This window comes from Pteropus medius, unplaced genomic scaffold (genome assembly GCF_902729225.1).
Source record: "Pteropus medius unplaced genomic scaffold, Ma_sr-lr_union100, whole genome shotgun sequence".
Classification (NCBI taxonomy): domain Eukaryota; kingdom Metazoa; phylum Chordata; class Mammalia; order Chiroptera; family Pteropodidae; genus Pteropus; species Pteropus medius.
Window position 1 is genome coordinate 21,888,567 of NW_024354875.1, and position 26,537 is coordinate 21,915,103.

The 26,537-nt window shown below is 35.0% G+C and overlaps 1 protein-coding gene and 1 pseudogene across 1 annotated transcript in view; one reads left to right on the top strand and one right to left on the bottom strand.

Annotated features, from left to right (window-relative positions):
• CCDC148 (coiled-coil domain containing 148) overlaps positions 1 to 26,537 on the bottom strand; it is a 148,581-nt gene that overhangs the window by 97,997 nt on the left and 24,047 nt on the right. The window contains exons 10-11 of the mRNA XM_039855433.1: positions 9,702 to 9,840; positions 7,333 to 7,539 (exon numbers count right to left, since the gene is read on the bottom strand). Coding sequence (XP_039711367.1) covers positions 7,333 to 7,539; positions 9,702 to 9,840 — 346 coding nt within the window. The remainder of the gene's footprint in view (positions 1 to 7,332; positions 7,540 to 9,701; positions 9,841 to 26,537) is intronic.
• LOC120597496 (uncharacterized) lies at positions 17,092 to 17,210 on the top strand (annotated as a pseudogene).

Sequence of the window (26,537 nt, forward strand, 5' to 3'; positions counted from 1 at the left end):
GTCCAAGGCCTGCAAACGGGTTTTTTTTTTTTTAATGTTTTGTTCACTTTTTATAGTTGCTTACTGTGATATTAGGTGTTCATTATCACCTGAATTGGAACTTGAAAAACTCTCTATTTTGAATTAAAGTACAATTCACCATCTGATTAGTGAAACCTCAGTCTAAGCCTGTTCTCCAACAAGGAATCTGAAATCTATGGAGAAGGGATATTATGGAAGAAGCTGATGCTATGAGAAACTATTGAAATGTGGAAAGGGTGTTCAATGATATTTATTCAAAAAAGTACCTTCTAACCCATCACTATCTGATTTCCCTAATTACCATGACTTCTTAATTAGGACACACAATTAGCTATAGATGAGGATAAGGAACACAAAAGCAAGATGAACTGGAGAAAAAAAGTAAGCGCCTGGTAACTTTGTTCATAGCTGTTTTATAGGTTACCAGGTTTTATTTTTAAAACCACATTTGACATCTCAGCACATTCAATGTTGACAATTAAGACTTATACTTTACTTCTTAATGACTTTGCACATTTACATACTTGTTTCTACAGTAAGCTTTCTCATAAATCAGGTAAAAACAAGAGGTATTGTAGAAAAGAGGGGGAAATGTCTAAGACGTAGTATATACTTTACTTCAACAAAAGTTACTGAGCACCTACTGTGTTCCAAGCAGTAAAAAATATGTTACATTGGGGAGAGTGTGAAGCGTGGGGGAGTTGGAGAGGGTGTATGTTATAACAAAATGAATAAGATGGGATTCCTGCTTGCAGTTATATAGGGGACATAGATATTTTAGTGTGCCATAATCACTAGCAAGTCAGGTTATGCATAAGGAGTTAGAACCAAGAGTAGATTCAATACAGCCAAGAACTCAAGGAAGTCTTCCTGTAGCAGACATTTGAGCAGACATGAATCTTGAAGATGAGTGAGACTTAGCCAGCCAAAGGAAGGTTAGTAGAAGCATTTCAGGCAAAGCCAACAATAGCAGGAGCAAAGGCACAGAGTCAGGAAACAAAATGTTGTACAATGCATTGGCAGAAGAAAAGGAAGAGTAGATTACAAGGAGTTTGGTATTTCTAAATTGTAAGTATGAGGTAGCATGTATCAAGAAAAGAGGCTGGAAAGGAAGCTGGAAGTCCATGCTATTGAAGACCTGGGAAGCCAGGCCAGGAAGTCTGGCTATTATTATAAGCAAAGGGGTGCCACTGAGTTGTCATCAAGGGATGGCATAACTTGAATTGAATTTTAGAAAAAGCATTCTGCCTGCAACTTAAGGAAAAGATTTCAAAAGGCCAGAATGTGAAGTATAGCCATGAGAGGGCTGCTGTAATAGTTCAGGAACAACGGCCAGGGCCCAGTGATAGAAGGTAGGAATATACACTTCAGAGATAAAATTTTCCAAACTTGGTAAATGGCTTTGACAGTGAGGGAGAAGAGTAATCTAAGTTTCAGGAAAGAAGTACAAATCTACTAAGGGAAAACAAAAATTTCTATTTCGGACACTGAGTCTGAGGTATCTGCAGACTTATAAGTTGATACAACCAGTATGTAGCTATATAAATGAGGTTCAAGAGAGAGCTGTTTAAAGATGGGAAAAAGAATTGAGAGTGATTAGCATATAAAGGTAAGTAAAATCACGAGGAGGGTTTGGGAGCCAAAGACGTAGAGAGAGAAGAGCAAAGAGGAAGGACAGAAACCTGCAGGCTACCAGGATTTTAGGAGTGGGCAATGAAAAATACACAGGTGGATTAAGAATCACTTTAAGATATGGTGGAGTGAATAATTCTTTAGAAACTGAAGGAGTGAAGAACGTCAAAGAGTAGTCAAAAGTGAGAAATGAAGCTGAAAGTTCCACTAGATCAGGATAGAAGACTGAACGAGGTAATATGGAGGCCACTGGTGACCTTGGGAAAGGAGAAGATTTTGGTAGAGTGAAGCAGTCAGAATTCCTGGAGAAAATGATATAGATTAATTTTTTAAAAGGTTTGTTTCAAGCAAAAGACAAGAGATTAGGAACTGCCCGGGAGATAAAGGATTTTATTTAGATAAGAAAGGCTTAATCATTTTTATGGGCTAAGAGAAATAATCTATAGAGTAAGAGAGGGAAAAAAATAAGGAAAGGGGATAGTCAAGAGAATCAAGTTTCCGAAGTGGTCAGATTGGTCAAAGTCCTAAACATTAGAGGGAAGGATGGGACATTAACATGTAGGAGGCATCACATCCTGCATCGGGAGGAAAGCAGGGGAGTAGCAGGAGACAGAAAGACATAGCGTGGGGGAGGCAGGAGTTCGGATTTGATTTCATGCCTCCGTGACTTCATCCTATTGATAAAGTAGAAGGTGGGTTGTCTCCTGAGAGTTTGGTGGGGAGGGTGGATGGCGTTAGGTGAGGGTCTTTCTTGTAAGGACTGGTGACCCCTTTGAAACAATCATAAGAAGGATGGGGCGATTTGGTGAACAAAGGACAGGACTAAGGCCTCTCATGTGGCATTGAGAGTCCAGATGAAGCTGAATTTTTCTAAATGGCCCTTGGCCACCCAGTATGAACACAGAGAATGTCATTTGTGAGACAGATCTGGGAATGAGGTTCCTCAGCCATGCCACAAACAACAGTGCTAAGGAATCAACTGCATAGCTAGCAGAGTGGTCTAGGCTAGATGCTGAGGAGCAGCTGGTACTCCAGGAAAACTTAGGGGATCAAAGAGCAGGTTTTGTAAGAACAATATAAGTGCTCTACTTCCCTCCTTTCTTCTCACCTCTCTGATGAGAGGCCTAAAAGCTTCTCCTTGCTACAGCAACTGCAATGGATAGAAAACCAAAATAAAACAGAGAGAAAAAGAGAAAGAGAAAACTCATTTTTTCCAAATTCCTTTGACGCTGTTCTTTAAAGACACAAATCATCTAGATCATCCCCCAAAAGCCCTTTTAAATGCCAAAACTGAGAGCAAAATTATGGTTAAATGTTTAATTAATGTTTATGTTATAGCTAGCATGTTAGTTTTAGAAAGGTCAAATTTATGATACAATGAAATAATATTTTTCACATTCTGTGGGTCTAATTTATAGTACATTGGGGCTCACAGTATAATAAATATCTTCTATTATTCTGTAATATTCTTGTATGCAAAGCTGTGTAGGGCTGAGATAATATTGAATTTCAAGTCAAATGAGCTGGCGTGAACCTTAGGCAAGTCATTTCATCTTTTGGGACTTCAGCTTTCAGACTTATAAAATGAAAGTGAGAGAAAAATCTCCAAGCTTCCTTCCAGGTTAAAAAAAAAATCATGAGCATAATTTAATATTTTAAATTACTATAGAATTGATAGGGTTACCCTTTTTCTGATATGATATATTTTTGGTCCCAGCTATAATTTCTTGAGCTTCCATCCTTATCAGGAATAAAAACTCCAATGATAATACCATCTCTAGGAGAAAATAGAACCCTTTTTACCACAATTTACTTTATATTCTAAGTTCTCCATTCTCTGACCACATTAACTCCCTAGGGGCTTCATTTCCAAAAGTTCAGAGAGATTTGTTCATCATCTTGTGACCATGAATCACTGAAGAGACACCATATTGTAATGCCTCCAGGAACCAAGCCCCTGATTTCAGTGCATAGACACTCTGAAGCAACTGCTGTGCGTCTTAACTTAGATAATATCAGAAAATGCCTACTAAGTGCCTATTAAAAGGCCTGAGATGTAGGGGGCACTCTGTAGAGTATGTGTGATATGTTGAACAGCAAATATGTGGGAAATCACCGAAACATAGCATTATTTTTGTCCCCCATTCAGATGTTTCTCCTGTCACTGGATGAAAACTAAGCAGAGCTCATGGTCATTCTTGGATTACAGAGGGTCCCACAGTCACTTTAAGTCACAAAATACTGTCCTGATTCAAAATTAAATGGTCCAGTTTCAAAATTAATGGATTCTTCCCTTTTTATTCAGAAGATGACATCTCTTTTCATTCTCTAGATGCTTAGACCATCAGAGGCAACAAGTGGGAGGGAAAAGGGAAGGAGAGGTATAGGAGAGGACAGCAGAGTTTTCGTTACACTGGTGACTGATGCTGTCCCCAGTAAACCTGGCAGGTAGTTAACGCTGACTCTTGCCTACCAGTTTTGTTGCCATGATTGTTAGCTGAGCTGTTCATGGAAAAATTTTCCTGCTGTGGGTCATACACATTTTATTCTGACTTCTCTTCCACCTATCAGGTTTCCATTACTGTTGTTCCTTCCCACTGGTTTGGTGTCCCCTCAGCTCTGGCAGGAACCTTGTTAGACAGAAAAATCTCTGGCAGGATGCCTTTGAAAATGAACCCATGCCACTAGCCAATGATTTCATGACTAGGGCATATAAGAGATTGATAGATAACATTTCATTGAGATCTTCCAATGTCTTATACTTAAGATGTAGAAAGCTGAAAAGAATTTCACTCCCACATTAACCACAAAAAAAACTAAGTAGCCAACATCAAAACATTTTTTGAACCCATCAGAGAGCGGAGGTCACATGGCAATAAAGCAGCTTGAGATTTAAAGAAAAACAAATGGCTCCAAAAAAGATAGGCAAAGTGAGAACAGGCTTACCTGAGGCAGAGCACCTGGGAAAGAACAGGCCACCACAGAGGTGGATAAGAAGACTGTAGCTATAATTCTGTAAATAGTTAAATTTTAACAATTTGCTGCGGTGGCCGAGAGTGAGAGTATAGAACCCATGGAAGCTACAGACACAAAGAGAATTTACACTCTCTCACAGGCTTTTCCCCACAAACTACATAGAATGCTCATATAAAGATTAGAGTCAGAGTAGGGGTGAAGAGGAAGCCTCCTGTGGTAGTGTAGGTCTATGAGGGAGGCAAAAACTCTGCTGGGGATGGGGAGAGATGAAGAACAGCAAAACCACCAGGGCACAAGCATAGACCCATTACAGCTAGGAGAAAAGGACAAGGCCAACATCAAAGGGGCATGAAGGATTTCTGAAGGGCGATGGAAGAGTTCCATCGGGTTAGGATATTGTGTGTTGTGGGTTTTTTGTTTGTTTTGTTCTGAAATTAAAGTATGCAAAATGAAGGAAAAAAAGCTCACAGAATTATACACTTAAAAGGGTGATTTTACTGTAGGTAGCATAACTCAAAGACATTTAAAAATTTTTAAAAACCCATAATTTCATTAAAATTAAGAAGTTTTGTTCACCAAAAGACACCATTAGGAGAGTGATGAGAACTCACAGATTGGGAGAAAATAAAAGGAAATAGAACTTGCATACAGAATATATAGAGAAAATACAAATGAATAAAAAAAAAGACAGACAACCCAATAGAAAAATGTGCAAAAAACTTGAGTGGACATTTCACAAAAGAATATATCCAAATAGTTCATATGCACGTGAAAATCTGCTCAATATCTTTATTCTAAATGTGAATGGAAATTCTAATGAGGTACCACCACACACCCTCCAGATCAGCTAAGTTTGTTTGGCAATATCAACAACGGTGACAATGTGAGCAACTGAAACTGGTTGCAAATTTCTATAAGCACATTGGAAAACTATTTGGCAGTACTTACTAAAGCTAAACATGTCTGAGCCTTATGATTCAGCAATTCTGCTCCCAAGTATTTATCCAATAGAAAGGAGCACATACGTCCACCAGAAGACATACATAGAACGTATATAGAACCATTACCATAACAGCAAAAAACCTAGAAACAATATCCATTTGCATGAGCAGGAGAACATATAAATGCAATGTGGTATATGTATACAATGAAATACTACCCAGCAATAAAGAAAAACAAATGATTGCAACATGCAACAAAGATGACACTCGCGGGTCTGATGAGCCAAAGTAGCACAAGGAACTATACACTGTAGGATTTGATTTATATTAAATTCATGAATAAACAAAACTAATTTGTGGTAATGAATTCAGAATAGTGGTTATGAGTAGGGTAGTAAACTGAGAAGAGGCATGAGGGAGCCTTCTGAGCTGCAGGAAATGTTCTATATCTTGATCTCAGTGATATTTCCATGGGGTAATATATATTTGTAAAACTTCAGTCAGTAGCATACTTAGGTTCTGTACACTTTACTGCGTGTATGTTTACCTCAATGCAATATGATGGAAAGAAAATAATACATACAGCATAGCTCGAGCGCTAATGGTAATGCATGCAAAATGAATATAAACAGATTAGGAGTATATAGGACTTGTCATGGCTCTGACCCCTGTGTGCTTCTTATTAGCTGCAGATGGAGAAGAAATGTACCTTAGCTCTGTAGCCTATTGTAGATCAGACCTGATGCCGCTTCTATTCCATTTAAGTCCCAAAGTTATGCAATTTCAAAAGAAATATCTTTTTGTTTAAGAAATGCAGACCAAGCATTTTTCTTCTAATCTTTTAAAAAAGAAATATTAGTTTTTATGTGCTATTAATTGCTATAGTATAACATCTACCACTTTATTCTTTTCTATCAAGAGAATAAAATTTCTTGTTGTGCCCTCATCGTCCTACCACATCATTTATCAATAAACCAAGATCCATGCACTTTACTGTATGCATGCTATACCTCAATACAATTTGTTTTTAATGGCTCTGCCAACACTCCCAGGGAGGTCCTACCCACATGGGGCCTCCAGGACACATGCACCATGACCAGTCTGGGGAATGCAGTTATTCCCAATGCAGCTGCCACTCTTATTTTCAATTCTGAACCTGAGACAGCTCTTCTGTATTTCCCTGTGAACATCAGACACCAGTCCTCATGCCTCCAACTACAGAGTTACTCATGAAATTCTCCAAGCCATGCTAGAGGTCCCTCATTGGGTCTGCAAAGAAAGAAACTCCATCTCCTTCCCTTTTCACTTTGTTGAGGACTCACACACAAACTCTCCCAACAGAACTCTTCATAGATCCTCTCTCCTCTTAATTTGACCTTTTTTTAAAAACATCTTTAATGTGAAGGACAGGGCCAAGAGCCTTTGAACCAGAATCAGACATTTACTTTACAATTACACTCTGCACTTTTGTCAGCACCTCATGCTGGTGTGCAGCATTGATGGTTGGTGTTGGGTATCTCTCAATCAAGACTTCAATATTAACCTCCTGTTATAATAACTTCAGGTCGAACTACATAAAATTGTTGATTGTTGAGTATTTTGACCTAAAAGATTTGCAATTTCATATGGTTCAAACTAACAATTTTATTCAAAATAGGCTTTTTAGAGAAACTGAACTTTAGGTTGGGTTTGAACAAAAAGTTAGAGTGGATTCTTAAATGAATACCCAGGCAAATACTGAAACACCTGCAAAGCATCTGACCTTGGCTTTCAGATCAGCACACAATTCCTGTTGCTTTTTCCTGTCCTTAGCCAACGTGCTCTCCATTTCATGAGTTGCGCAGGCCTCAGCGAGTGTCAGCACAGCCTTCTGTATAAAATCTCTCCTATTCTTATTCCAATTTGCTATCAAGATCCTTCGCTGCTTCCTAGCAAAGTGATATTGGTCACAATATTTCTCGTGTTCAACCTGAAACGTTAACAGATGGTTATTATTAGACTTATTATGAAAATGAGTCTATGCTTTATGTCATTGCTACAAAAATGAATAACAAATGATTCCGAAAAATGGAGGACAAATATCTTAATAGTAAATGCAGCAACCAGGACCAGGTATCGGACCCAGAGTTCTGAGCCTGTGGCTGACTGGGGACTGAGGACCAGTCATTTAACATTCAAAAGTCCTTAGTTTCCTTGTGTAAGATGGAGTCAGACCAGATGGCCCTAAAACAACTTCCACTTCTATGTGACAATGAATCTATGAGCAGAAAGCATTATTTCCCGCATATTTAATTTCAAAAATACTCCATCTTTAAATCAGTTTTGGTATTTTAACAATCAATTCAAGTGTTTCAGTTAGACACGTGCTAATAAACATAAAAAAAAATTGTTAACAATAATCTTGAAAACTCAGTTTGCCCTTGATTATTGAAACATTCAGATGTTATAATGTATAAACTTGAAGTAATTATAGCAATGATATTAGCCCTTCCCGTCCCACACTCCTGAGGGACATGACACTCTCACATTGGTGCCAGTGGTTCCTGTTGGCAATGAATCACAACCAGGGGAGATATCAGTCTTGAGGGGAAGAACAGGAATGGAGATACTGTGAGTATTTGGAAAAATCTCTGTAGGTGATTCTGAAATGCTCATTATATAAAGGCGTGTCTCCTGAACTTGAGAGTCGCTGATCTAAATAATTCTTTATTTGCCAGTATAGACAATGTCTCTGATTTGATACATTATTTAACCCTTAAGAGGTATAAGATAAGAAGCTAGCAAGAGGGATTAGGTTGGTCCTAACCCAAAGATAATTTAAGTATGGTAAATGAGGTATATGATGAAATAGGCTATGGCTTCACTTAAACCAAACATCGGCTACTAAAATCTGTTCTGTAAACTTCTTAGCTTTATTCTTAAAAGCCAAAAAAATACTTTAAACCTGTCAAACCTTAAGAAAGGAAGCATACACCATGAAGAACTGCATACTAATCAACCCAGTGTAAGAAATGAAAAAATCTTTATTATGTAAATAGTAGGCAAATACAAAAGTCTACAAAGTTAAAAATGACAGCTCATTACAGAAGCAACTAGATTTAAGAGAGAATAAAAAGAAAGATCTAATTTAATAAATTAAGACTTTAAAAACTCTAGAAAGAATGATTTATTATATAACATGTTTTTATATAGCAGGTATCTGCTATAAAATAAAGGTCAGAATTAAAACAAATAATTATTAGGAGGGGGTGAGGGAGAAAGGATAGGAGAGGATGGTCATATTAGTTATATGGTCTTTGCTTCAGTTTCTTCATCTGAAAATAAATATAACAATACATCTTCCCTTGTCTACTGTTATGTGTGTTACAGGAGTTTACACATGACTGACAGGTAAATTCTATATACATGTTAATATTGTTGCAACTTAATTTAAAAACAATTACAAAAATGCATATATGTGATAATATTTTATAGCATGGCCCATTGAAAAGTTAAGACTCTATGTATGTTTGTTTACATATATGTTTTAAGGTGAGTTATTATGAAATTAATCGGTGACATGGTAACTTCTATTTTCTTGTTTTGTCAACTTAAGAATGAAACAGTAACTTTCCAGACCCTTCTCAGGGAAATTTTAGTCATGGCTGAGTTCTGAATTTGAGACATTTGTGCTTCAGACCCATCTGGAGGGATCAAGAGGAGTTGTGGAGGGGATGGTATAGATAAGCACCAGCCCCCAAGGCAAGTGTTGGCTTCCCCATGGCTAGAAGGACTGAGGTGTGGCAACTGTGTGGATGAAAGAGCTGGCACCCACTTTCAGGTGACACCCAGGGTGGGTGGGTGAATATACAGACACCTGGAGGTCAAACACTAGTAGAGCGACCTGGGTGCCACAGTGGAATCTCAGGGGCAAGTAAAAGCATTGGAGTAAATGTTGTCAGAGGGGTCTTCCAACATTCTACAGGACATACAGACTTGAAAAATGTCAGCCTTTCAACCTGCAACCCTATTATTTTCTAGAGTATAGGAAAAAATAATTTTTAGAATACTATTTAAAATATATATTTTTGCTTAATAATTATTGACCACTAAAACAATTTAACTCGCCAGTATATAAGGTCTAGCACTCACCAAATCATGCCTAGATTTGTGAGGAAAATATCTTTGTAACATGTCCAGATACAGAGTCCTTCTGCCACATAGATCTCCAGGATACTGATCCAAAACAGCCTGGTAAACCCAGTGGTCTTCTTCACTTAACTGAAAGTTTCTGGAAGCAACAAAAATGTCACCATATTTTTAACAATTATGGAGTTTGAGGAACCTCAAACCGTTCGAGCTATTAGCAAATGATAATGATTACATAAAATGAGATCTGTTTTTTTTTTAAATACATTAGCCAAATTAAATATCTGCTACAGAAAAGTTTCTAAATTCTAATATAATTGGTTCTTTCGATCTTTTATTTGGTCTTGCCACGAGTTCCAGGCATAATTTGAAAAAATTTGGCAATCAGACATATTTTTTAAATATTTATTCTACCTTGTTATATTATTTTAAAAATCATGAGCAAGAATGAAATTTTAAAATATTGGGAAATAAGTTATTATTAAACATACAGTTTAAAAAGGAATTTTACTTATTTGACAAAAGTTCTTATTTCTAGACTGGAGGAAAATACAAATGTAGACAGTTAAATGAAACATTACACAAGGGAAACTAAGGCCTGAGGAAGGAGTTTTGTTTAAGGTTTGATTTAAAAACAAGTCTAAAATCATCTTTTACTTCTCAACTTCTTCCTTTGTGGGGGTAAGACTAGATATTGGTAGTGAAAAGATAACCAATGACATTAAATTTCAGATCACTGAAGAAATTGTTTGTTAATAGGATCACCTCAAGTCACCTTACCAATAACATGTCCACTGTGCTCGAAAATGCCCTTTTCACTTCAGAAAATTCTTAGGCACTGACCTGGTTTGTGTTCTATGTAAAGTACAGTTGACCCTTGAACAACACGGGATGGGTGGGCTCTGACCTTCACTCAGTCGAAAATTCATGTATAGCTCTTGACTTTATAGTCAACCTTTCACGTGGGCAGATTCACCCAAACCAGAATTCAAAACAGTATTTTTGATGTGGAGGTTGGGAATCTGTGGTTAGAAAATTGCAGGTGGGAATGCGAAAATACTGTTTCGGCATGTGGTTGGTTGAATCCAGATGTGAAACCCACAGATTCAAAGGGCTGACTGTATTTACTGAAAGAAAATCCTCATATAAGCGGACCTATGCAGCTCAAATCTGTGTTGTTTCAAGGGTCAATTGTATTAGCAAAGCCCTATGCAGAGTGAAAAGGCTGCAATATCAGCTTGAACTCTAAAATGAATTAATGTCTCTTTATTATTCCAAGTTTATTTGCATATTGTTATTCCTGTCTAATAAATTAGAATAATCAAATACAGATGCAATCAGAGGGAATATTATTAGCAACAAATATTTCCTTGATCCAAGATGAAGATTTGCTATTGTTTATTTCTACTATATCAGTGATCTTCTACTTTAAAGTTAACTGTGCAATCCAAAGGATTTTTCATAATATGTCTTCCATGCCCTTGAAAAATACTTGACAATTTAAAACAATAAAAATCTACTTAAGTCAGTGATAGTAATGGGAATTTCACTGTCTTTATGCAAGTTTATCTAGTTCCTGTAAAGCATTTCATTATTCTGGTAAGCAGCAAGAAAGAAAAAAATTCTTTTTCAAAGGTAATCTTCCCTTATCAGTTCCATAATGAGAAGTAAAAGAGAGTTGGATATGTTTCACCAGGAAGCAGCATACTCTATAGTTCCTCAACATGACATAATCTATTTCAGAGAAAGAATTTGAGATGAGTTCATTCATTGACCACCTTGAATGTTTTGTTCTGACTAAATCAGTTAGGCATGGTATAGAGAGTCAAAGCCTTTTGCAAATAAAGCATTTCAAATAGGGGTATTAAGCTTGGAGAAAGGCTTGTCTGAGTGTACTTGGCATTTAAAACACCCTCAAGACTTCAAGGACAATATCTCAGGTCCTCTCTCAAGGAACTCATTTTCACTTATGATTACATAAATGCATTTTAATAGCAGTTTGCCACATAAATTCTCTATTACTAAACCACAAGCAACAGCAACAACAAAATAATCTTAAAGTCCATGTCTCCATTAATGCTCTTAAACTGTTTCTGTAATCAAAGGGACTTGAACATGGTTTGAATTTCCACCTTTCTGATTACAAATGTGTGTGTGTGTGTGTGTGTGTGTGTGTGTGTGTGTGGGGAAGAAGAAGTGACAGACTCTAAATCCAGTAAGTTTTCTGTTCTTGTAAATTGTCATTCAATTATGTAATAGATAACGTTGATGCCATGACAGATCACCTTTATTAGCTAGAATTCCTATCAGATGCATCTCCCTTCTCTAGAGAATTGACCTGAGCCAATTGGGAACTGCCTTACACAGGAAGGCCACTCACCCACTTGCTTTCAAGTGCCAGCCACAACCAGTGATTGACTGACATGGGGATACAGAAGACCATCCCAATTGCCTCAAGATGGGACCAACTCTGTGGTTCTAGTCATGCTCTAGAGTTTCACTGTGGGAACAAACTGCAGCTCGTTCTCACTGAGATCTTCCTGCAGACATTTCTCCTCCTCTATCCTGCTTACTTTACCCCACTTCTCCTGAGAGCACTGACAAACAAATCATTTGTTCTTATAATCCCTGTCTCAGCTTTGCTTCTACCAAACCTGACCTAAGATGATCAACAAGCAATCTTACCTATAATTTTCAAAAATAGATGGTAGATGGATAGGTACTTCTAAGCTAATTGCTTTGATGATCTCTCATATCGAATGATGGTGCAAGGTTTTTTCAAAGAGGAAGCGCAAATAGCAAACATCGACAAAAATATTTTTCAAATAAAAGCATTAAGCAGTGTACATTGCTATAAATAAATATAGCAGCAGGAGAATTAGTGGCACTCAGTGCATTTTTATACATTGCATGAATGTATTAATTATGTCCCATTTTAATGACATTAAAATGACTTAAACATATAAAATGATAATATAACATTAAAACCAAATATTCCAAACAAAATATGTCATGAACAATGATCACATTCATCTTGTTCTTTATTAATTTTAGAAATCTCTCATCTCAATAGTTTTTTTCCAATTACCACAATTATACAAATTGCAAGTCATTTTTCTAGTATACATGGAATAAAAATGAAAAACATCTTAAAGAAATATAGAAATATTCACAATATTATTATTTTTAGAGTATTTATAGCAGTTTTCACAGCCACAGGCTTAAATCTTAAAGCAAATATTCACATCAGCAATACTAATGGCACAGTCATACATCTCCATTAGGATGCTGTTTGTGAGGCAGAAAACTCCCACCTCTCTCTATGTATACATAGTCTTCTGGATGGTATAAATCTAAGAGGAATATTCTAACATAATAGCCTCTTCACAATAACAAAGTAATCATTTCCTACTTAGCCTCTAAAATAAAATCAAATTAAAATAAAGTTTTAAAATAAAATATGCATTTCTAAATTCAAATCTGGATGTTTATTTTTCCTAATCAAACCTTCATCTGTCAATTTACAGAAAAATCTACATAAAATAGCTTAGCTTTATAAAATAACTAGCTTAGCTTTTACCTTCTGAATTTCTTGTTTAATTTAACTGTTTTGCTGGTGACTATGATGTCAGAACGAGCTAATTCACTCAGGCATTGAAAAATAATTGGATCACTTATCTACTTTCTAAATTTGACAAAAAAATGACTATAATTTTTTAAAAAAATTAAAGAATATTTTAAAATTATTCTAAACTTTTGCAATTTTTAAAATATATTTAGACAAAAGACCTTTGGCAGGTCTCTGTTATTCCTATTCTTTTTGTCAATCCAAATTTTCTAATTTAAATTATTTTGTAATTTTCATCTTTAAAATAGCACTCTAAGATTTTATAGTTTCCAGGTTAATTGGCACTTCTTACAGTTCAGGGAATTTTAGCCTGCAGAAGTATGATATATTTACCATGCAATTCCCACCCACCATACCTGGCTCCCAAATATTGAATTCCACTGATATAATTTCAACAGAATGTGAGACAAAACAGGTAATTCAAAAAAGAAGGACAACAGGGCTGTGAGAATTCAACCAGATCAAGGCTGATTGTCTCCCTATTTATATCTGTTTGAATTATCCCCCAAATCCAAAACTGAATCACAATAACTTAGCTACTGGTTTTCTTTGTTGTCATGTTTAAACCACTTCCCTGAGGTCTGGTTCCATGACATCAAAACACATTTGAGAGGGAGGGGCAGACAATGGTAAACAAGATACGTAAGGGTAACAGGTACATTAACGACAAAAACAAGTCTATGAAACTAAACATGGTGTTTACAAATTGGCTGAAAGTTGTTTTACGTTATCTCAGAGTAAAGGGAGTTTTACAACAAAAATAGTACTTACTGTCTCCTGAAAGCCAGGTGATGCAATTTTCAGCATCTGGCAACTGCCTCGAAATTGGAAAATGACCATAGTGAATCTAGCCTGAAGAAAAATTCTTATCTTTCCAGGTGTAACATTGTCAGGGGACATCTAGTGCTCCTCCACTGAGAAGCATGATTGCAGTGAGCCACTGGTGGATTAATGTGGGTAAAAAATATCTCTGACACTATCCGCTTGTTTGGCTGTACTAGGTCTGACCCTGTAGAAAATATAACTTGACTTCACTTTCAACATTGTCTTTCCAAATCCAACCTGTTCAAACACCAAATCTAATCAACCTGGTTCCTGAAACTGTTTTTCTACTACCCATCACTCCACTACCTCAGGACCAATGTCCAAATACAAATCTATCTTGGATTTTCAGCCTGATTTACAGGGATCTCCCTGGCCTCAGATGCATTTCTGACCAAGAAAATCTGCTCTTGGGCTTTGTTAGGGTATGCACATTACCTTCCAATGGGATCCATTCCCATTTAGCATTGTTCTACCTCCAGGGTCCCGAGTTCTGCCCTGTCTGGCTACACAGTTGGGAGTTGAAAGGCAGAATAAAGTGGGATCTCAATAGTATGGTCAAAATTTACTGAATTGAAGAATCAATGACAACAACAAAAGTGGACCATAGGGTGAAACTAGAACTTACACCAGCATCCCAAAACTATATTGTTCTGAGGGGTGACAGGAAAGTGGAAATGTCAGCCTTCTAAAAACGATGGCTTCAGAATTTCTTATCATCGAAGGGAAGAAAAATGACTTTTTTTTTTTTTTTTAAACAGCATCCTAATATTGCTTTGGAAGGAAAGCACTGTGAAAGATGTAGAAATTAAAGAGATGCAGACCCAATGTGGCCAGAAACCAGTATCTACAGTAACACTTGTCAGCTGATTGGAAGAGAAAAGTGTTTAACATCAAGGGCCACGTTTAGGTCAAAAAAACAAAACAAAACAAAACCAGCTCAAACGCAAATGAACAGAATCAATAAATAAAGACATGATCATCTATAAATACATTATTTGCAATAATGTTGAAGTGAACAAATTTACTTTATATACATATTATGACTCAGTTTTCCAGGTTCAAGAGCAAAAATAATAAAACTGGTGTACTTCTTTGGGATGGCATGAGGAAAACCTTAATTAGCCATCATGAGGCTTCTGAAATTTTAATTGCTACATAAAAATGCTATAATATCACCTAAAACAAACTACCAGTAATCATTAAGAAATAATAAGAGTCAATTAGGAGAGTGGTGGCTCTCTTCCTCAGTTTTTTAAAATGATATTAACAATGTTCAACTTTATGTTCTTTTATAGGCACTAATATGAGAAATAAACATAAAACTGTGAGTGTGGTGATTGTAATGTCTCATGTTACTTGTTCTCCATAGTTTCAGTTCTAACGAAAGGGTTTTACTCAAAGGATTATATTTATCCATAGTTGGACTTCCAGGTAGAAGGAATAGGAAATAATTGATTTGAAATATAAAATAGGTGTTATAGTTCCTCTTACATCAAAATTTGTCAACACTGTCCATAAAAATTTTAATCTTGTCTTTGCTTATAGCTACATATATTTTATTATTTTATTAAATTCTATTTGTATCATCCACGTTAAAAAATAACATGTCAATTGTCTTGGACATGAATTTGTCAAGCTGCTCTGATTCCATTTTCTCCAATTTGATTTACTCATGATTATTTTGATTTCACACTCAGCAAAGAACAGAAACGTCTGGTAAATGACTCTTACTCCTTCACCTTGTAAAATCCAGATTTTTCAGTCTCCTGAAGTATTAAAAATGTAGACTCATGCACCATTACACTGTGCAGTTCCTAGCTGAAACAATTATATCAAGAAGGCGGGTGTAGGCTGCAGTGATATTCATAATAAAGACTGTTGATCTAGAAATTTATAGCCACTATTCCTAGATTCACTGTTCACAAATACGTTTAAATAAACATAACATACAGGTAATATACAGGCTGAGTTATTAATTAAGCAAAGGCAAACTCTAAGACTAGTTTTTGAGATATCTTATAACAATTGGACCCATTTTTCCCGTTGATAAAATACATTCCACTATAGCCAAGAGGATTTAAAATACGCTTTATTCCCACAACAAATCCAAAGTTGATTAAACAATCACGAAATGTGGCTTTTGGTCCAAGAGTCATAAAGTAATTAAGTATTTTTAATGATGTATTTATTTTAAGAGAAACCTACAAAATACACAAGACCAAAAATAAGATCATAGTCTATAGCTATTCCTCCCATAACAGATATAAATTCCAAGCTCAGGTTGGATAATCCCTGCTGGAATATGCCAAGAGAAAATAGAAGTTGCAGTGACCCAGAATGTTGCTTCAGTGAACACATTAGTGTTCAAATAATTATGGTCCTGTTTCTGAGCACTTCTCCCCTTATTAACTACCCCTGAATTAACAATGAGCCCAGGCCAGAAATGTAGAACCTGAGACTGGACATGACCAAGCACTGAAATTTTCTGAAAGTACTGAGTCTATATTCTCAGAGAAAAATGCCACCCAGTAATTAAGGCTCCCATGTTAACGTGTTGTGAGTTCATCAAGTAAGCAAATGTCAGTTATTTATTACGTTCCTTTCTCTCTTCTATCTTGTATTTATCAAGCAATAGTCAAACACGTTAGTATTTGTCTATTCAAATATTTTTAAAATAAAATTATGTGAGGACACTCACTGTTTGTTGAGTACTAGCTTCAGATGCTGGCTTTTATCTATTTCATCTTTTATCTTTTTCACCTTTTTGCCAATTCTGTTGGCAAAATTTTTGCATAAGGACCATGATGCTATGCAACTATGCTATACAGATAAATATTGGGAAAAGAGAGAAAGACAATATGAACAAGACACTGGTGCTATTCACATCTGATAGCAATATCCAATGCCTCGATCAACAGTGAAAAATGAATCAAATGAGTCTACTACGGCCATGCCACCCTGAACAAGCCCGATCCCATCTGATCTTGAAAGCTAAGCAAGGTTGGGCCTGGTTAGTACTTGGATGGGAGACCACCTAAGAAGACCAGGTGCTGTAAAAAAAGAAAATAAGGGATTGTAAACTGACAAGGTCCTTGTAATTTGTGAGGTCAACCAAGGGTTGCCTTGCCTAAAAAAAATTAAAAAAAAGAAAAATGAATCAAATGATACAAAGTCTATTAGAGAAAAGTATAAATTGTTTCTACTTTCCTAGAAAGCAATATGGCAATATTTTCAAACGCCCTAGAATTTTTCAGGCTCTTTGATTCATCAATTCCATTTCTAGGAATTTGTCTTAAGGAAATAATCATGGAATTACTCAAAATATAGTGACAAAGTTGTTTGTTCCAAGGTTTTTAAACAAATATCAAACTATGTAATAAATAATTGTGCAAAACTCGAAAATGAGTTTTTTTGTGCATGTAATAAAAAATATATTGTAAAAGAATATTTAATACGATGACCTAAAATACAGAAGGTTAGTAAATATTCATTGAAATACAAATACTATTGGATCTGGTTTATTAACAGGAAAAAAATGGATGTGTATAGAGTACTTTTTCATTTTTATAAACAACATACACATATCTGAATTATACAAACTCTTATCAGAGGAGATGTTTGAGTTTTGGGAACTTAGATTAATTTTAGTTTCTCCTCTTTGCTTGCCTCGGTTTAAAATTTTTTTCTCTAAAAACAATTCTTTCTGTATTAAGAGAAAAAATATGTATATAGGAAAAGTCTATAGGCCACTAAATAGCTATTTTGAAAGTTGCTAATAAGTAAGATAAGTTGAAGTAACTTAGTTGAAAAAATATGAAACTATGAGCTTTGGCAATATACACACAGAGGGAAAAAATTGTTACATTATCGTGGACTTTAAATAGCATTCAAATTCAGATCTCATAAAATAATAGAATAATAATGATGAATCAATACTATAAAATTTAATATGTCTATCAAACGATAAGGCAGAAATTACTTGTTATATGGCTTTTGTCACATATTGGCTTCAGATCTGACATAGTTAAATGGAGCATCATTCAATTATTTCTCATCTTTATAATTAATTTATCTAAATGCTAGGAAATTAAAGCCACAATCTCATCTTAGTCTAAAACAAGCAATTAAATTTGTCTTCATGTTGCTAATGAAACACAACCCTAATATAATCTAAATAGCTTCACAAATGTAGTGAATAAAGAAATAGGCTCAATTGTAGTCAAAAATTTATAAATATGTTTTAGTAAAAGACAACCTCCTTTAAAGCTGTGCTCTCCACATGGTAGCCACTAGCCATGTGCATATCACTTGAATGTAGCTAGTCTCAACTGAGATGTGCTGTAAGTGTAAAATGCAGACCAGATTTAAAAGACTTTGTACAAAAAAAAGTAATATATATTAATAACTTTAAAATATTGATTATATGTTGAAATTAAAATGTTTTGGAACTACTGAGTTAAATATATTATTAAAGTAAATTTCATCTTTAAAAATATTGTAATATGGCTACTTAAAAATTAAATTTTATACATTGCTCACATCTGTGGCTTGCATCGTAATTCTATTAAAAAGCACTGATCTAGTAGTCAACCCAATTTACCAACATTCTGGTACATGTAAATGCTTGAAGTGGTGTGATGTGAGGGAAAAGTTTTCTATTCAGATGAGCAGAAGAAACTCATTCTTGCTCAGCTATCTACTAACTAGGAAACTTTGGGAGAATGGCTCACCTTTTTGCTGACCTGTAGTTTCTTCATCTGTAAAATAGAGCTTTTTAAAGGGGTGCACTGAGGATTAAAATGTATGTACTTGTCATATCATGTAATAGATACTCATTAAATATCAATGAGAAGATATTTACTCTTTAACTTAGATATTTAAAAATTGGTATTTTTGCTTTACAAAGTAGAAAGAGCAGGCATGCCAATATAATTCATAATTTTACCACCTGGAGATAACTACTGTTCTTGTTTATTTGAGTAGATAAGCTTTCAGCTTTTTTTCCTGTGGTCCATGTTATACAAACTATTTTGTGACCTGATTTTTAATTGCATAGCAACTTATTGCAACTATCTGTGCCCATAAAACTTCTTTAATACAATTATTAATGATAGTGTGGTAGTCCATTGCGTGTGTGTATATATATATATATGTATATATATATATTATAATAGATGAAGCTAATTTCCCATTGGTTGTCTATTTAGTCATTTTGAAGATGCTGCTATCACTAAAAAAGGAAAAAAAAAAACAATGTTAACATCCTTCAAGTCAAATTTTTATTTCACTTCTATAATGATTTCCTTTAGGATTATTTCTAAAGAGACAATGATCACATTTATAAAGATTTTTGATGACATATTGCCAAATTTCTTTTTGAAAGAGTTTATACACCAATCATGTATAAAAAATGCCCATTTTCCCCATATTTTTAACCTTGGATAAATTTCTTTTATGCTTTATCATTTGACGGGTAAAAATCTGAACATTTTCAATTTTTCATTGCTTTGATGAGTAGAGAGGTTTTCATAAATTTCTTTGTCATTATATTTAGAATTGCCGCCCAGAGTTCCATGGACGGCCACCATGACATCTGTTCAACTCCCAGCATCTGTACCATATACTCTGTATTCCAACCTGTTACTGTAGTAGATGAACCATCTGTGCTTAATCTCCACTTGTGTAGTAAATTCCATTACTGGATTATTCTCATCAACAACAAACATGCTGATATTTCTCCCATTTTAAGCACAACAAAAGACAAAACAACAACAACAATAAAGTCTGGTCCTCCTTTCTTGCTCTCCTTTGCAAAAGATCTTCTCAAAAGTGTTATGTTATTGTCTTCAATTTTCTCCTCCCATTCACTCAAATCTAACCCGATAAGGCATTTGCTCCTACTTCTTCAGTGTAAATGGTCACCAACAACCACCATCTAAAGCCACAGTCAACTATCAGTCTTATTTGTTTGACTTAGCCACATTTATTCAATGGATGACCCCTCCTCAGCTCACACTGCTGACCCCTTCCTCTTCATATGCCTTCTAGGACAGGACACTCGATTTTTTTCATATCTCACAGACCTTTTCTCAGAGTCCTTTGTTGGATACCCCTCTTCTCGCTGACACTGTAATACAGCCAGACCCAAGGGATCAGTCTTTGTTCTCCTCTGTCTCGTCACTCACTTATTTTGGTGATCACATCCAATTTCATGCTGATGACTCACAAACATGTATCTCCAGCTCAGATCTCTCTCCTGACCTCCAAACTCATATAATTGACTCCCTTCTCAAAATCTGGATCTCTGATAGCACCTCAAACTCAACATGTCCAAACCTGAGAGCTAGATCTTCCCCACAGCCAAATCCAGCTTCACTTACAGTCCTCCCCCATCTCAGGTTATGGTAACTCTATCCTTCCAGTTGCTCAACCCAAAAACATCAGACTATTTTTTTGTTGTTTTCTTTTTTCACATATCTTATGAAATCTGTCAGCAGATGCTGCTGGCTCTACTTTTAAAGTATGTCCCAAAGCTTAGTATGTCACATGACTTCTACTTCCTGATACAAGACACCATTATCTCTCATCCAGATTACCTTAATAACCTTCAAAGTGTTCAATATTCTGTTTTTTTGCCCTCCCTATCAATATCTTAAACACAACCGCCAAACTAATTCTATTAAAACATAAGTTAGGTCTTGTTACTCTGCACACTTCTTTCACACTTCTGCTTCCAACAGCATCCCATATCTAAATGTTTTTACAATGACTATAACTCTCTAAATGTCCCACCCTTCACCCTTACTTTTTTGACTGCATCTTCTACTACTCTCCCCATCTATCACTCTGTTCCTGCCATGCAAACCTTTGGCAAACCACATGCCCACCTGGGTAAACACTGGATAAAACATGTACATCACAAATTTATGAATGGATAGCTCTCTCACCTCTGTCATGCCTGCCTCAATGTCACTTTCTCAGCCAAACCTACCCCCAAACTTCTATTCAAAATTTCAGTCTGCCCCCCATCCCCACAACCTCAGCAACTTGTCTTTTACACTAATCTCTATTCTTTTCATAGCACTTATAAACTTCTGATTCACTACGGTGTATAATTTATTTAAGTGTTGTATTTATAGTTTGTTGTGTGTCTCCATCTTGTTTTATGAGTACAGGGCTTATTGTCTTTTTATGCCAGTAGTCGCTCAGTAAATACTGTTGAAAATATAAATGATAAGTTGTTTCTTTATCTCCTTTGTTCCTCTGGCTGTTCAGCAATCAATTCATTTGCAAAATGTCTTTATATATTAGATATTTTAATTTGTTGTGCCTGATATATTCCAAATGTTTTCCCATTTGTCATTTAATTTTTACTCTCGTTATTTTCCTCTAAAAACATTCTTTGATTTTAGAATAGATAATATGTTCACATGCTTTCAAATTCAAAAGGAATAACAAAAAAGGACTATACAATAAAAATTCTCCCTCACACTCACCCCTTTCCCCCCCACATCTAGTTCCCCTCCCCAAGGCAATAAACATTATCAGTTTTTACGTAATTTTTCAGACATATAGAAGCAAATATATATGTTTGTGTTTATGTGCGAGTACACATTTAATTTTCCCTGTTTTACGCAATGTGTACTGTACATCGTTTTGTTTGCTACATCCTAACTCTAATGCTTGAAGATTATTCCATATCAGTTAACTTAAGTATTCACATTTTTTAAAATATGGAGAATACATTGTTTGATTGTACAAATAATCTATAAAATTAGTCCTCATTGATATTAAAATTCTCTCCTCAATCTTTAGTTACTGCAATAAACTAAATAATAAATCATTATATGCATATACAAATAACTAAAAATAAATCATATATATATATTTGAGTATATTTATATGATATATTATTAAGATGTGGAAACTATTGGAAAAAGGGCATGTGCTTTGTGATTTGATGAGTCCTACCAAACTGCTTTCTCTAGGAAAGTTACACCAACTTAGACTCCCTATATGAAATATGAAATACCTGTCTTCCCACATTCTTACACATCGGTTAGGTTTAGCTGCAGATGATAGACACCGCTGAAATTTTTTAAGTATAAAGGAATGTATTGACCAGATATTATATGACTTACAACATAATTGGAAGGGCTACAGAAGCAATTTCTAGCTCCCAGAAAGTCACAATGCCTCTTTTGTGATTAGGAAAGGTCCTGCACCACTTTAGGAAGCTACGACTACAAAGCGTGATCCACATCAGCAAAATGAATGTCTCACTCCCTGCCTCTTTCCCCTATAACTTAATTCTGAATCCAAATCTTATGCAAGTATATTTGATTTCAAAATCTAAATCATATCCATTGACCTATCTATCCATAACAAATGATATCATTTATAAAATGTTTAATGTATGATAGCAATAGTCCTCCTCATTGCATCCCCCCACCCCCACAATTTTTCTAGCTATTTTTGTTTACTTCTTTTTAATTTAAAACTAAAATTCAGATGAATTTTTTAAATCCTGTGAATAATTTTATAGGAATCACATTAAATTTATAGGCTGAGGGGGAAAATATAATTGTTGAATCTTCTGTTCTAAAAATAAGGTATGGCTTTTTCAAGTCTTATGTCCTTAAGAAACATTTTAAAGTTTTCTTCCTATAGTATAGATCCTTTGCATTTTTTGTTAAAGGAGTTCCTATTCTGTATTTATTATTGCTATTGCAAACTATGTTTTTTTCATTAATTTTATCTTTTAGCTGGCCATTGTTTGTATATAAAACCAGGTTTGGTTCTTTTTGTATTAATTTTATACTCTGCCATCTTACTAAATTATCTTGTTTGCATAGATTTTTCTGGTAAATGCCTTGATTTTCCAAATAAAAACTCATTATCTGAAAATAAGAATTTTAGCTATTTCTTTTAATGTTTATAACTTGAACATCTTTCTCTTGTCTAATTTTGTTGCCTAGTATATACAGAATAACATTAAATAATGGTGATTACAGATGCTTATCACTTATAAAAGTGTTTCCATTGTTTCCCCTTTAGGTTTTGAAAAGTTCATACATTTTATAATGGTTAAAAAGTATTTGTCAGATAATTTAACATTTTTACATTTTTTAAAGAATAGATGCTAAAAATTTTAATGGCATTTTAGTGTCCAAAAAGGTAAGCCACAAAGAGTCTCCTCAGATTTATTATTTCAATGTGCTGCTGGATCTTCATTATAAATTTTTTATTTAGGATTTATGTATCAGATGTGAGACTAGGCTATTGTTTTTTGTGTGTATGTGCAATATTTTTCAAGTTTTTCTATCAATGCAATGCCTGTTTCATAAACATAATTTAGAAGTTTTCCTTCTTTTGTGATCTGGAAAAGTTAAATAGCAATTAAATTATTTATTTTTTTATTCATGCTTTAAATTAATAAGCTTTATTGTTTAGTTTTAAGTGCACAAAAAAAACTGAGCATAAGTACAAAAAATTTCCATATATCTTCTGTCCCCACATATGTACAACATCCCCACTATCAACATCCTGCACAAGAGTGGTACATTAGTACAATTAATGAACTAACACTGACACATCATTATTATACAAAGTCCTTAGTTTACATTAGGTGCACATTCTATGGGTTTTGATAAATATATAATGACATATATCTATCACTATAGTATCATACAGATAGTTTCAGTGCCCTAAAAATCTTCTGTGCTCTGCCTATTTGTACCTCCCTCCTTCTAACCCCTGGCAACTACTGATCTTTTTACTGCCTCCATAGTTTTCTCTTTTCCAGAATATCAGAAGAGAGTTGGAATCATATAGTATACCGGCCTTTTCAGATTAGCTTCCTTAGCTTAGTAATATGCATTTAAGTTTCTTCCATGTCGTTTCATGGCTTGATAGCTCATTTTTATTTTAGTGTTGAATAATATTCCAATATCTGGAGGTATCCATTCATCGACTGAAAGACATCTTGGTTGATTCCAAGTTTTAGCAATAATTAATAAAGCTGCTATAAATATCTATGTGCAGGTTTTTGTGTAGACATAAGTTTTCAACTACTTTGAGTAAGTACCAAGGAGAGAGATAACTGAAGTCTGAATATGATTTGTGTAGGTGTAATTTTGGGGGGTTATTTATCACGTGAGGTGTTTTCTGAGCTTCCTGGATCTGTGGTTTAGTGTCTGACATTAATATGGGAAAATTCTCAGTCTCAGTTGCTTCAAATATTTCTTCTGTTCTTCCCTTTCCTTCTTCTCCTTATCACATTACCAGTACATACATAGTACACATTTTGTAGTTGTCCCACAGTTCTTGGATATTCTTTTGCTTCTTTCAGTTGTTTTTCTCTTTGCTTTTCAGTTTGGGACATTTCCATTGTCTTATACTGAAGCTCAGAGATTCTATCCTCAGTCATCTTTAGTTTACTAATGAGCCCAGCACAGGATTCTTCATTTCCATTATAGTGTGTTTGACCTCTACCATTGCTTTTTTATTATTTCTTATAATTTCCACCTTTCTCCTTGTATTCTTCATCTGTTCTCGCAAGTTGTCTAATTTTTCCACTAAAGCCCTTAGCATATTAATCATAGAGCTTTTTTTTTTTCAAATTCCTAGTCTGATAATTCCAACATTTCTGCCATCTCACCCTCATTTTGTTGCTTGCTCAGTCTCTTCAAATTGAACTTTTTGCCTCTTAGTATGCCTTGTAATTTTGTTGTTGATGTTGAAAGGTGGACATGATATACTGGGTAAAAAAATCTGCTGATAAGCCTTTAGTATATAATGTAGTGGTGATGCATATTGTGGGGGGCGGGGGGCAGTGGGGAAGAAGCTTTCTATAGTCCTATATTAGGTCTGTCTTTTGATGAGCCTGTGCCCCTGGCTGTGAACTTCACCAGTCCTCAGTTTTTTCTCCCCCTTTAGGTGGGACAGGATGGCTAGAGAGGGTTGGTGTTAGGTATTTTCCTGCCCTTAGGTAGGTTAGGCTCTGATAAAACCCCAGCAATTTAGGCTCTAGTTTTATCAAAATAGTTTCTCCTGAGGGCAGCCCTTATCAAGAAAAATACAACTTCGTGGGGTATTTCCAAAATAATTCCTTTTTCCATCCCACTGCCAGAGGCTCAAGGAGATTTTTCTCAGATTTTTATTGTGAGTACATGGTAGGCCTTCTGGAAGTAAAACTCACAAGTGTGTGCCACCCCTTTCCATGACTAAGGCCCCCTAGAGTTTTTAACTTCCAGAGTTGACTATATTCTGCTTCCAGCAATTCATCAATTATAGTTCAAGTTTTCCTACCCCATCTTGTTCCCATGGAGGTTTCTGCTCATGGGTTTCCTCTCAAGTAAGTTGTGACTTTCCATTTTACCTGTATCTCCAATTTTGGAGGCAATGGTTTGTCTTGTGACCTTATTTTTTTGATGTATCTACGAAGAGTTGTTGATTTTTTTGTTTGTTCAGCTTTTCAAAGCAGAGTGGTAAATTCCAAGCTCTTTATGTGCTGGATCAGAAACTGAAAGTCTCTAATGATTCTTTAAAGATTTAAAACTTGTCTGAGAAATCATCTTTTTAGATTTTTCTTAATGTTTATGTCATTGTGTTTATTTAAACTTTTTCTTTACAATTTTCACAGCAGGTAACATATTTTAAAAGGCTTTCCACACTCCAAGGATTCTTAATATTTGTCTTTATCTCATTCTTTTATGATTTTTCTTCTTCACATTTTAATGCACCTGTAGTTTTATTGAGTTATATAAAATAAGGAAGAGATCTAACTTTATTTTCTAATTGCCTGTCATTTAATGCTATCTTATAAATAATCCAATCTTTCCCTTAGATTTGAAAATTTTCCTTTCTAATAAATTAAATTATAGATATTTTGTTTTCTGTATTTCTATTTTGCTCTCCTTTTCTGCTACATATTCCACAGATATATAAAACTTTCTAATTTATTTTGATATTATATATTTATATTTAGCTGTGTAAGTTTCATCTCTACCTCCCACCCCAGTTATTCTTCATTTTGAAATTTTGCCTGATTTTATGAGCTTACTCTTCCTAATAAACTTTGGAATTATTTTTTAACAATTCTTCAACTGCAATTGTATTAAATTGATAGAGTACATAATAAGTTATGAATATTTTGAAATTAAATCAATTATTGCATAAAATAAGAGATGTTTTGGTTGCAAGCAACTAAAACCCTGTTCACACAGTTTTAAGACATTAATGTGGACTAATTGCCCTTGAAAATCCAACATTGAGGTTGGCTTCCCATGCAGTTCAAACAAGGTACCAGCTCAGTTTCCCCATGATTATCTGGGCTCTGTCCTCTCCCGGTGTGCTATTTTCCATCATTCACAGGACAGCTGCCA